The following is a 12664-nucleotide window of genomic DNA, read 5'->3' as shown; positions in this document are numbered from 1 at the left end:
TTATTGTTGTTGCCTTAGTGGTAGACGGGATGCTGTCTCGCGTCGTAGGTATACTATATGAGGTCGCAGTAAGGGAATCATGAAATGAACGCTCGCTACGCTTCTCTCATTCCGTTTCGCTCCCGTCGTCTTCAGTGTCGTTCAACTCGCCGTACAACGCCTTGTACCGTGCTAGCTCGGCCATCTGCTTGGCAACCTGGTCAAGGATGTCACTCATGGGACCTCGCATGTCCTCGAGTTGTTGCAGTGGAGCGCTGCCGAAGGCAATGTGACGAAGCGACAAACTCGTCACGCACGTCTGTCAATCGATTAGCCAAGACCCTTCACAAATCAAGTACTGCATCAGGACGTACCTCTATTCTGCTCACTTGATGCTCCATGAAGTTGAGCAGGAATCGTTCCGTGACCTCACCTCCTCGGTGTTTCATTCTCTCCAACAACTCTGTTTCGGGTGGCTGTAAGCCCTGGCCAGAGACATTTTCTAGAGAGCTGCACAGCATCTCCAGCCGCAAGCTGACACGCCACAAAGCCCAGATTGATTCCGTGTCGAAAGCCAACTCGCTGCCTGCCTGGAGAATGGCGGGTTTGTCGACCTCGGTCCGTTGTTCGTGTTGTTGATGATGCTCGATACGGCCTGCAAGTGCATGTGGGTACAAGGAGTATACGACTTCTGGGTTCTCAAGGCCTTTGAGCTTCTTCTCACCCATTTCCTTGACCTCAAAGCCCTGGGAGCTGAGAGAGCGCAGGTCTTTCCGAATTGCCGAACCCATCTGGTCGTCGTCAAAGGTATCTTCGGATCCAGTCGATCCGTTTCTGTCTGTGTCCTGATAGTTCTCCAGACAGCGCTGAATCTCTGAAATGAAATCAGAGGAAACGGTGATTTGTCCACCGTCAGCAACGGACGAGATACGAGAAGCTTTGTTGACCATTGGACCAAAGTAATCCATACGTCTCGTGACAGGGTCCATCTCACTAACCGCTTCACCAAAGTGAATGCCCATACGTACAGAAAGACCCTTGAAGATCAGGGCATTATCCTTGTCGTAAAGTGCCTGGCAGGAAACGGAGTTGATTACTTCGGAAGGCCAATTGACATCCAGCAACGACATCTGAACAGCAAAACACCAGAGAAGCGCCGATGTGGCTGTCGGGAAAGAGACCATGAAAGCATCTCCTTCAGTCTTCACTTCGTATCCACCAATTCTTCGCAGCTGCCGACGCATAACCTCGTTATGCAGCTTGATTGCAGATCTCATGGCAGCGGGGTACATCTCCCATAGAGTAGTCGAGTTCTTGATATCAGTGAAGGCTATGGAGACGTTGCCTGTCGGGGCTGGAATCTCAGCCTCAAGACGTTGTAGACTTGAGTCGAGAACGTCGGCCTTGTTCCTCTTGCCTCTGCGCATGGGCTGCTGAAGATCTTCCGGTACGCCTGAGGGGTACAGAGACATACTCTGACCACGATGAAGCCTTGACCGTTCAACCCGCCTCTTAAGGTCGGCAACGCTCATCATCATGACCATGATCTTGTTGGTGGCGCCATAGGCAATGGCTAAATCGCGAAGCTTCTGCGATGCTCTCATTAAGTCACCGCGCTCCTGCCTTGCAAAGTCAACCACCAGAGCGGGATCCAGGTACTCCCAGAACTCTCTGGTGGCAATCAGGATTATGTCGTCCTGCTCGCGGATCGTGAAGTTGCTGACATAGGGAGCGGCTTGCACCGCTGGCATCAGGTCTACGTATCCGAAGGCCCTGGAAACCTCGAGCAGGTCGTTCAATCTGCCGTTGCGCGAGACCCAGCCACCAGCCTCACGAATCCGTTGGCGCTCGCTTGGTTCTGCTGGGTCGTGCTTTTGCGTGAGGATCTTGTGAGAGCCATCGGTCTGAATCAGCATGGCCTGCGCATCGCCCACATTGGCGACATAAAGCTCAGTGTTTTGAAGATAGACCACAGTGGCAACACCACCAGAGTTAAGGTCCTCCTTGCTCAACACGACTGGCGTTGCAGAGCCTCTATGCGTCTTTTGCGAGCGCTCTTCGGTGTGCTGGATGGCGATGGTGACGAGATCCTTGTTGAGAGACAAGAAAGCCCGCCTCAGGGCATCCGATGGTGTCTCATTGAGATGCGTCTTGAGGCCCTTCAACTCCATGCCAAAGATGTGGCCAAAGTTCTCATGCAGATACTTTGCAATCTTGGAGCCTCCACTGGAGAGAGCCTGTCCGTCAAACAAGCCAAGTAAAGTCTCAGTCTCTGTGGAGTTGTATCGAGGCACCACGAGATCGATGGTGGACAAGTGCTCATTTTTGCCCAGCGTGTCGGCCATACCATAGGGAAGATGGCCGGCAAGAGAACCAGACGTCCGCACGCGGCGATCCTCACTCTGATCGGGAATCGTGGGCTGTGTGAGGGTGACATCCATGAGACCCAAGACCCTCAGATTCGAAAGCCTGTTAAAGTCGGCGAGCGATTCTCGGTTTGTCACCGTCGGACCAACAGTGGTCTGTTTGATCTCCAAACGCTTGTTGCCTGAAAGATTCAGGTATCTGAGGTTGGGGTTGAGGTTCCAGTTCCAATCGTAAGGAACGTTTGAGATGTTGTATTTCAGGGAGTTGCTACCACAGTCCAAGACCGCAAGCTTCTTAGCCCTGGATATGTCGGCCGGTAGGTTGGTGAACTTGTTCCCATTGATATGCAGCACCTGCAGCAGACTGGCATCTTCGAGATCATCAGCCGGTAATGTCGTCAACTCGTTACCAGAAAGATAAAGTTCCACCATCTGGGGCCAACTCTTGATCGATCTTTGTGGCATGTCGTTAATGTAGTTCCACGACAGGTTGAGGACGCGTAGCTCGTTGAGCATCGTGATCTGGTCAAAGACTTCGTCGTCAAGCTTGTTCTCAGCCAAGTACAGGTTGCGCAGAGACCCGGCAAAAGTCGTGTAGAGTCTCGACGACAGGCTAGAGTCTTTTCTTGCGGTCGCAGATGGTGGGAGCGGTGGCACGGTGCCGGCCGATGTGGACCTAGACACCACTGACGTCTTGCGGCCACCCTTACCATAGACTGACACGACAGAACTCTTCCTATCACCACCGCCTGGTACAGGCGACGGTCCAACGCTCAGCAACGTTGATGATGAGTTCTGGCTCGGTCTCCTGGACGGATCCGGTGATTCTTCCAAGGGAGATTGGGCAATGCGCTCCATCGGGTTGGTCTTGTTCACGGCAGCTGGCGTCTGTGCTTCTTCGCCTGATGGCCGGGGTTGTCTGGAGCCCGGCTTGGGGAAGTTCTCCAAAATATTGGAAGATGCATTGAGAGTCTCGAGCTTGTTGGCCCACCACAGCTCCATTGGCAATTTCCTGATGTTGTTCCTGCGCACGTCCAACACTCTCAGCTCTGTGAGACATCCTATTGAAGGTGGAAGTTCTGCGACGTTGTTGTTGGCAATGCTGAAGTGTTCCAGCTTGCTGAGATTGCCGATGAGGGGCGGCAGGGAAACGAAGTAGTTCTTGTCCAGCACAAGACGCTCAAGGTTCAACATCATGTTAAACGTCTCGTCGATACTCGCAAGCTGGCAATGAGACAGATTCAGCATCTTCAACGTGAGAACTGGCTCGTTGATCTCGAACTTGGTGATTGGGTTAGAGTTCAATTTCAAACTCCGTATCCTGTCGAAGCTGCCGATGAACTGCGAAATACTGTTGTGGTCTGCAGAGAGAATCTCCAGCTTGGGAAGCAATGAAATGATATCGATGCTCGTAATGGCGTTGTACTTGATGTCCAACTCCCGAAGGCCCTGCAGCTCGCTGAAAGTGTCGGGTAGTGCATTTGACAGCCTGTTGTTGGTCATGACAAACTTTTCCAAGTTTCTCAGTCTTCCAATCTCGTTAGGTAGACTGCTTATCGAGTTGAAGCTCAAGTCCAGCTCGACGAGAGTCTCCACCTGGCAAAGGAACAGTGGGAACTTGTCCAAAAAGTTGGACGAGATGTTGAGGTTCCGCAAAGCCCTGTAAGCGCCAAAATACGGCGGGAGTGCCTTGAGGCGGTTATTGGCTATGTTGAGCTTGAGTATGCCCTGCAGACCGTTCAGCTCAGCGTGGTCCAGCTGTTCCAGTCGATTGTTCGACACATCGAGGTACGTCAGCTTTGCCGCCTTGCCCAAACTGGGAGGTAATCTTCGTGCTTCGTTGTTGTTGAACTTGATATCTCTCAGGTTTTGACATGACTGGATGAAGTCGCGAGGGAGATCCAATGAGAGGTTACGTGAGAGGTTGAGCGATATGATCTCAGAGGCTTTTGAGTAGAGCGAAATCGGGATGGTGATGAGATTGCGGCCAGCAAGGTCGACATGATTGAACTTTTGTATCCGTCCAAGTCCGAGATCATTTGTGACGGAGTGGAAATCGCTCTCTCTAGAGGAGAGGAACATGAATCGGCACAGATAGCTATTGTCCTCCCGACCAACGTCTTCGATTCGGTCCCGCTCCTCGTAACCGATTTGTTGCAGTAGTCGCTTCTGCATCAAGAGTGGGCGCTCGGGGGCCGCGAGCACCCGGACCAAGTCATGCTTCTTAAGAATGATGTGGTAATTCTCTAGCCCGTCCGTAGCGTAAGTCTTCTTGATAAGCTGTGATATGACATCGGTAACGCTCGCATCGAGAGCCATTGACAAAGTCGCAAATGTCCCGTCGGATCTGAAGATTCGAATGCAGTAAGGTGTCATCTTCTCGTCGGGCCGAGGCGGACTGCCAATGTCGTCAATGTCTGGCGCCTGGTACGTGGTGTCCTCTGTATTACGACGCACAGCCCAGCTGTCCGGCGCGTTCCAAGAACCATTGGGTCCAAGGACAGCATCGGTCTTCGCGGGCACTGGGGGTGGTTGTTCGACTTTTTCGGAATCGCCAATGCTGGAGAAGACACCGCTGTCCATGGGAGTCAAGGGTTGGGGCTTCGTAAGGATGCCGTCCATATCACTGAGGTTGGTGTCCAAGTGAATTCCTCCAAGCGATCCGAGGTTATTGTTCGCTCCAGGCTGCCTATCCGTCGGTCCAATCTGCTCATCCGGCTCCATAGTCCGTTGTTGCCGGCCTTTGCTCTTGGAAAACGGGAATCTGTTGTTGAACGTCTGGTTTCGTTGGTTGTACGCTGCTAGTCGAGGGTCCTGATCTGGACCAGGCTCGGTGCCCGAGAAGGCGAGCGGGAAAGTTGAGGGCGACAGCTCGGGTCTAGCGAATTCGGGACGAGATGGTTTGGTGGCCAGTGACCGAGTCGAACCGGGCAGGTCGCGTAATCTAGACGTTCCGTCATCTTTGTCCTTGTTCCGCCGTAGACGATGCAATAAGTTCCTCTTGGAATGATGCTGCGGCTGTTGCTGTTGTTGCTGCTGGCCGCTGGGTGACGTGGAGCCATCGACGGTGCCATGTCTCGAACTGAAGTAGCCGCCGCTCGGGGTCGGGCTTTGAGCGCGGGATCGATTGGAGCCGTACATGACTGTCGCTGCTGAGCCGCCGCGCTCTCTCAGATTCTGTTGAACTTGCAAGCTGGCCTGCGAATCTTCCCTGCTTACAGTCGGTCGCAGGGCCCTGCCATCATCAATGCTCCTGTTGTGTCGATGGTGGTGGCCAGGGAGATGCACGATTGAATGGCCGGAGCGGCTGGATGAGGAGGTCTTTGGTGGATTTTGCGGGTTGTTGGGATTTTCGTTGTTCATGTAACGTTCGCGGTCGGGGCCGCTCAAAATGTCTCTGACTGGGGCTTCGCCGAACCTGGCAATATCCTTGAAGCACATTTAGCAGTCTTGACTCGACACAGAGAGGCGGGTGGAAGAAGGGGTAATAAGAGATAAGATAAGGCGATGGGTTGATGCGGCGCAATTCCCGTATGCGAGATAGCGGCGCCAAGGGTGCGGATGTGCGGAATGCGGATGGGGATTGAAAAGAGGAGGGATGTTCGCAACGAAATCAATCGTGGAGAGTGGGATCAACAACAATGTAGGAAATAGCGTCTAGGTACTCACATCAGCCTCTTGGTAGAGGAATGGCACGACTTCAGGAGCCGGTACTGGGGTTCTTGGTCTTGACGAGGAAGGCGAAGCTTCTCTGTCCCGCGCATGGTCTGTCGCGTTAGAGTAGTTGCGATCTCTCGTAGGGCGGCTGTGGCTGTAGGAACGCGAGCGGTCCCTGCCAGAACTCGAATGCAAGCTGCTCTCGGAACCGTCTCGTCCAGGAAACTCCTCCCCAAAGAAACCCTGTAGTTTTTGCAATCCACCTCTTCGGATGCTCGTCTTGGAGCCCTGACTGCTCAAGGTCGTTATGCTAGCCAGAGAAGGCCTTCGTTCGTCTCCGAAGTATGCTACATCTGGCGAATCTTGGCTGCCAGAGGATTGAGGCGCAAGGCGATTTGTAGGAGCACGGAAGCCAGGCGAGAGCTGTGAGGCGACGGAGAGGTTATCGCTCGAATCGTTGTAAAAAGTAGTGTTGAGCTGGCTCTGAGGCGTGGATGCGGTGGCACCGCCGTTGGATGGCGACATCCAGGGAGCTATCTGGGAATTTGACGAGGGAGTGGCGGTGGGAGGGTTATGTTGGATGGAGGGCAGACGGCCGCCAGAAGTCTCTAGGACGGCCAGGTCTCTCCGGTAGTTGGCGAAGTCGCTCAGACGATGATCGCGATAGGACGAGGCATTGGACTTTGTTGTTCCTGGTGACAAAGCTCCGCGCGGCGCAGAGGCAAAAGTGGAAGAGGTGGGCGGGTCGGCTGGGCTCAAATCACTGATGAAAGACCTAGACGGGGGGGCGGAACGCAATGACCAGTCAGTTATGGGTGCATTCGTCAACCAAAGAAGAGGAACACGGAGGAAAAATGGAGGAGTAAGTTGTTAGTTCTGGTGGGAGAATGAGTATGTCTTGGGTGCTTGGCTTGAGAAGCTACAACTGGGCTGGACTGGAGGGGATCGAAAACAGCAGATAGCTCCACCATTGAAGCGACGACGACAAAGCTTGCCTGGGGCCGGGGCGGAGGAGGAGGAGGCGATGGGGGACGGGGGGACGGACGGGGAGGGGTGAGGTAAGGCAGGCTGCAGGGCAGGGCAGAGGCAGGGAACGTACGAGGTACGATGAGAGTGCGGATGAGGCTTGTTGGTTCAGGGTCGCCGGGCTACTGCTGGCTTGTTGCTGGAACTTTGGAGGGGAAAGTTGGGAACAGCGCCAGCCAAGGTACAACAAGATGGGTATTGGACCCGTAAGAAGTAAGGTATCCGTAGTGTGCAAGAGACGAGTGGAGGGGAAGGGGGCAAGACAAGACAAGAGAAATGTTGCAATGCAATGCGCACACCAAGGCAATACGGGCAAAGTAGCAGACTGGAATCAGCCCAGTAGCAGCATCTAGGTAGCAGGGCAGAAAAAAAGGATCAAGACAAGCACAAGCACGACCACAAGCTGGCGACACCTCAGTCCCCAGTCCTTAGTCCTCAGTCCTCAGCTACGAATAGTACCGGTGCGAATAGTTGAGAACTTCAGAGAGTCCTTGGACCTATTCCGTTCCATAGACACTATTCGTACACCAGCTGTGTCTCGACTGGGGCTGGGACTGGGTTTCGGGACGCCGCCGCGACACGCAGGGAAAAAAGCTGCGGGACGACAACCTGAACCAACGAGTGGCAGGGAACAGCGGCCATGGGCAGCAGAGACAGAGACAGAGACAGACAGTGAGGAGGGGACCAGGAAAGAGAATGAGCGCCGGGACCACTTCACGACTCAAACAACCCACTTGCGGCTTGCGGCTCGCCCACGCAATACCTGGGTGGGAGGCGCAATGAGTGTGAGTGTATGGAATCAAGGTGTGAAGTGAACCCCGGCGTCGGATTTGAGAGCTGAGTGGTCTCACTCTCACTCTCACCATCGTTTCTCACTCCCACTCTCACTCTGTTTTCCTCCATGAGTCGTCTCCTTTGGGGGTACGGTGCTGTCCACAAGGTAAAGGAAGTGGGATAGGAATTGTGTTTTGTGTGTGTGCGTGAGTGCTTGATGATTGATTGATCGACTAGGGGTTATGGGGAACGGACCGGGACAGGCACACAGGGCCAAACATTAGGAAGAACATGACACTCACTTGTCTGCGAGGGATCCATTGCTATTGCCAATGCCAGTGCCAGCGCCAGTGCCAGCGCCAGCGCCATTGCCCTCCGTCTTGAGGCGCATGGACGACTTGCGCGATGCTGGGACGGGGTTGCTGGAGGGTCTCACGGTGGCCGATGATCGGGTGCTGTCGGTACTGGTGCTCGTGAGAGAGCTGAAGCGGGAGCCGGCCTCATTCCTCGTCATTGTCGCCAGGCCGTCGCGAGAGGGCGCAGAGCCATGTCATTCCCGAGAAACAAGGTTGAGAGAAACAGAGGGGACCGGCACCCAGCAAGGCACGCTATTGCTGGTAGAGCAGTACCTACTCCGTCTCCGTAGGCGGGCACGGAATAGGATACGTACGTTAAACGCGTGATGGACGAAAGCGTGAGTTGTGGGCACTGGGCGGTATCCGTAAGTTGGGCCTAGCGGGCACGCGGGTAATCGACGACGAGGGTGGAGTGGGCAGTAATCGTAATCGATATTTGCGAGTGGGTTTTACGAATGCCCGTGGTGTACTCCGTAGATGAGGTGTGTGGAACAGAACGCGGGCGGCGAATGCGTTTGCGACTTTTGCGCACTTCCAGTTTTCAATGGAGAAAGTAAGCAATCCGGCGGGACGAGAAGCGGGGAGGGCTGCCGTCCAAGTTGACGATCCGGTTCTAGTGTATGTACGGATAGGATATTCGTACGATGGCAAGGTAGAAGGACAGGCACGAAAACAGCTCGAGGGCGACAAACTCCAGAGTCCAAGAGAGGGGTCGAGGCCGTTCTGAGAATGAGGTGGGCCGACAGAGACAGAGGCTCCGAGTAAGGTATGTAGAGATGAATACGTTTAGGTGGCGGCCAGGTGGAATGGAAAAAGGAATTGGAACGGCGGCAGGACAGGAGGTATGTTTTGTCGTCAAAAGGAGGCTGTTTTTGCAGTCCGGTCGCATCTGCTGATGTCAGTTGTGGTGCAAAGAGGCGAAGAAGAATGAAGCTGCGTGACAGCGAGAATAGCGAGGTAATGTAAGGTGGTAAGGTAGGGCCGAAAAGTGAGAGGTAACTGCTGCTGCTGCTGCTGCTGCTCTTGCTGTCACTGGTGTATGCAAGTGGTGTCCAGGCAATGAAAGTATGAGGTACTTGGGTAGTTTTGTACGACGGACAAATGAGAGCTCCATGCAATGGGTGAGGCAAGGTGCCTTGAGGTGAGGTGAGTGAGAGGTGAGAAGGTACTGATCAGGTAGCTCGACCCAATGGAAACTAAGGTGAGTTGCGTGGTGTGCAGACTGCAGAGTGCTGGTGTACGGAGATGTGGTGGCGTGCAGCGTGTGATGCGGGCGGCAGAGTAGGTACCTATCCCCCGCGCTCTGTGTTGGCGGTGCTGGGTTCCAATGGACTGGTGGAAGAGGATGCCCTCGATGAGAGGCTTCGCTGTTCGGTATGGATGTCTACCTTTTCTCACAATTTCCCAAGTCATGTTGCAGTCATTTGTTTCTGCATTTTCGCAATCATGAATTGCAAGGCGTGTATACCCAAAGTAGTGCTTACTACGCCGAGATACTTTGCAGAATAATCAGTCGTGCCTGCCTCGAATTGCAAGATGCCCTGGATAAAGCATATTCCCATGTACATACTGCGTATTGACACACGTGGAAGGTTCCAAAGGTCCCAAGGTACTTCACGATGTCCAAGGTAGGTGCCAAGTCAGGGAAGGTGGGTGGCTTCTTACTTAACCTTTGGGTAAGGCGAGGGAGGCACCGAGTGACCAATGGTCTGTTCCCGTCCCATTTCAATCCCAATGCCTTCCGTCCGTACAACCACAATGTGACAATACCAGGTACAACCGTGACGTCCATAAGAAACATCGTCGTTCAATCAGGTCTTTGAATGCAACTTGTGTCCCTATCCCGTATTCTTACCATGGGGTATGAGGGCCGTGTTTGAAAGAAGCACCAACATTTCATGTTTCAATCCCAGGAAACCCTGTCACCGCCAGCATAGACACAAAACCTCAATTTAGTGTGCCTATCTTGACGCGGTACGGAGTCCTTCGTGCAAGGTAATGTGGGAGGTGCCTCGATGCCTACCTTACACAACAGAGTACCTTACTTCACTAGCAGGTGGATGTGGGCTTTTCCGGGGATTAGACCCGCTCCAGGACTCGCTTCCGTCGCTCTGCCGAAGCGTAGCGCGCTGAGGTGCGGTTGAGTGGGCGAGCGAAAGTGGGTAAGTAGTTGGCCGGGCTAGCTTCCAAGTACCTGAGTACGGATACCTACGAATAGACTTGCCAAAGTCTCAGAGATGGACCACCAGGAGTGCCGCTCAGACCGGGAAGCCTACCTATCCAAGTGAAAGAGCATCAGGAGCTTCGTACTTCCGTATGTCTTTCCCACTGTCTCTTTACGGAGTGAAGATGAACACTAAAGGTAGCGACAGGCTGGATGCTTCAAAGATAACCAACAAGTCCATATCGACATGCTCCCATCACACGTTCAGATAGGTACCTTGTACCAACCAGAGGTATGTTGTCAATGCACCAAGGCATACGTGATTTTTTTCTTCTTCTTCTGAGTCTCAAAAATTCTGCCCGGCAGAGCTTTGGTTGCCCTTGTTCCGAGGGAATCAAAGTGTTTGGTTCCCCGATACTTAGCGCGGTAAGTGTGAGTGACAATATCTTCATTTTTAGCGTCTGAGGTTCCTTGAAGCGTTCCTCCTGACTGGAGGTGAAGTGTTGGTGAGGCGCTGAGGTACTGAGAAGGTGGGGTAGCAGGTAGGAACGTGCTCACGGACCACCTGCAAAAGATGTCGGGTAGATGGTAGTGGGCAGTGCAGGGATGGCACCTGATATGGGAGAGGTGGGGCGACGGGCCATTCCATGATTGGTTTTTCCAACTGTGAGTGGCTGACATGTTTGGGGGAAGATGGAAGGTCCCCTCCCACATCATGAAGTAGGTACTTAGGTAGGTACGGACCACCGTACCTCCTCCTTCTGGGCTAGTCTGTTTGTATCTCTTAATCCGTAGTGCACCTCACCTCCTCAGGTCTGCCCACCTCAGGGCAGGTGCTAAGCGATGCTATCTCGGGACTTGCCACCTCCCGCTAATCACCTGCGACATCTCAAGTATCGTCCTATCGTCCGTTCGCATTCCACCCAACATCGTACTGCGTACACCAAGAGATGAGAGACGAGAAACGACAGCACATCTCAACATCAACCGTCCACTCGCCCTCGTCCACCTCGCAAGGAACGGACTCGCGACTTGCAACGCCAGAGCTGAACAGAGGTCAGTGTCACCGTCCCAGGTACGGGCTGGCAGGGGAACAGACTACACATTCTCAAAGAGTAATACGACTCTGACACTCGCTGCCCAATGTCATTTCCGATATTCTTCTTCCTCAGACTAGAGACCAGAGACCAGTCACTGCACTACACTATACTGCACTACGGTCCCTACGGGTAGGTCAGACCTTAGACCAGACCTCCTTCTCTCATCTCAACATGGACTTACTTCATGGGCTCATGAACCTCCGAGCACATGTATCCGAAGTGATACGGGATACGAAGCACAGAGAACGAAACACTGGCTTTCTTTCACCTTAGTCAGTTAATGTCTTCTCTCTGCTTGTTCATACCCCGATCTCAGTCTCACTTCATCTTGGCACGGCGCGGCACGCAAGGTCCAGCTTCAGAACTCCATTGCAGCGCGGCTGCTGAAGCGGCTGCTGCTGCGTTACCGTTCAGTTGCTATTATTGCTTGCTCGTTGTCACATCGTGGCGTCCCATTGCTCGACTGAACGAGTTCCCAGCTCTGGTTGGGCATCTTTGCCTCTTTTCTATTCTACCTACCTACACCAAGGTACCTCACTTGTCACCCATGTCGTATGTCCATTCCTATAGTAGACCACCCATCACCGTGTTATGCATCTGCCTTATGCTCCGACTACGGCATTGGTTCCGATCCATGTCTTGATACCTACCCCACGGCTGTCCTTCCGCGATTCATTCCCAACTCCGGCCAAGCGCCCGTCGCTGTGGGATCCGTCCAAGTTGCGAGATGACTGTCACAATCGAAGCCTCACTCACGGACATGGCTCATCTGCCAATTGGATGACAGAGTGACGACCTCATTGCTAGCTTTTTCTGTCAATATCAAATCTAAATTCCTCAAGGTTCCAACCACGGCCCCTGGCAACTCTTGTCATTCCACGGACGCAGTTCCGTTACCCTGCGGTTGGTTTAGGTTGCCTACCTTGCCTTACTGCACCTCGCTCACCCATGCAGCCACCACCTCCCACCCACAATCGTTCCCGAGTCGTTGAGCTCGCATATGAATAAACGTTCACAGCGCATCTCGTACTCGCCCACCCAACACGCACGCGCATACGCACACGCACACATGTCAGCCATGCAGCAGCCCGCGGGGCAACGCATAGGGCAGACACACCGCTGTTCACCAGCAGGGCAAGCCAGCTCAGACGCTCGTCTCATCCTGTATCCCTCCTACTGCGTACGCCTCCACGGCCTTCAACGCCGCCGCACGAGTGTCCCACGTCCCCTGGTGCTCTAGGG

The 12664-nt window shown here is 53.7% G+C and overlaps 2 protein-coding genes across 2 annotated transcripts; one reads left to right on the top strand and one right to left on the bottom strand.

The window, feature by feature from the left end:
- Positions 1-106: 106 nt before the first annotated feature.
- CPAR01_09702 (protein phosphatase 2C) lies at positions 107-8316 on the bottom strand (the record flags this gene model as incomplete). The annotated part of the gene is made up of 4 exons (XM_060493966.1): positions 107-298; positions 354-5774; positions 6015-6777; positions 8105-8316. The coding sequence occupies 4 exons, from the start codon at positions 8314-8316 to the stop codon at positions 107-109; spliced, it is 6588 nt and encodes a 2195-aa protein (XP_060348096.1).
- Positions 8317-11272: 2956 nt separating this feature from the next.
- CPAR01_09701 (uncharacterized protein) lies at positions 11273-11452 on the top strand (the record flags this gene model as incomplete). Its single annotated transcript, XM_060493965.1, has 1 exon — positions 11273-11452. The coding sequence occupies one exon, from the start codon at positions 11273-11275 to the stop codon at positions 11450-11452; it is 180 nt and encodes a 59-aa protein (XP_060348095.1).
- Positions 11453-12664: the final 1212 nt, after the last annotated feature.

Source organism: Colletotrichum paranaense (assembly GCF_030867605.1).
Source record: "Colletotrichum paranaense strain IMI 384185 chromosome Unknown Scaffold_7.1, whole genome shotgun sequence".
In the NCBI taxonomy this organism is placed as follows: Eukaryota; Fungi; Ascomycota; class Sordariomycetes; order Glomerellales; family Glomerellaceae; genus Colletotrichum; species Colletotrichum paranaense.
The sequence above is the reverse complement of the archived record's forward strand: the minus strand, read 5'-3'. Positions and strand labels throughout refer to the sequence as shown.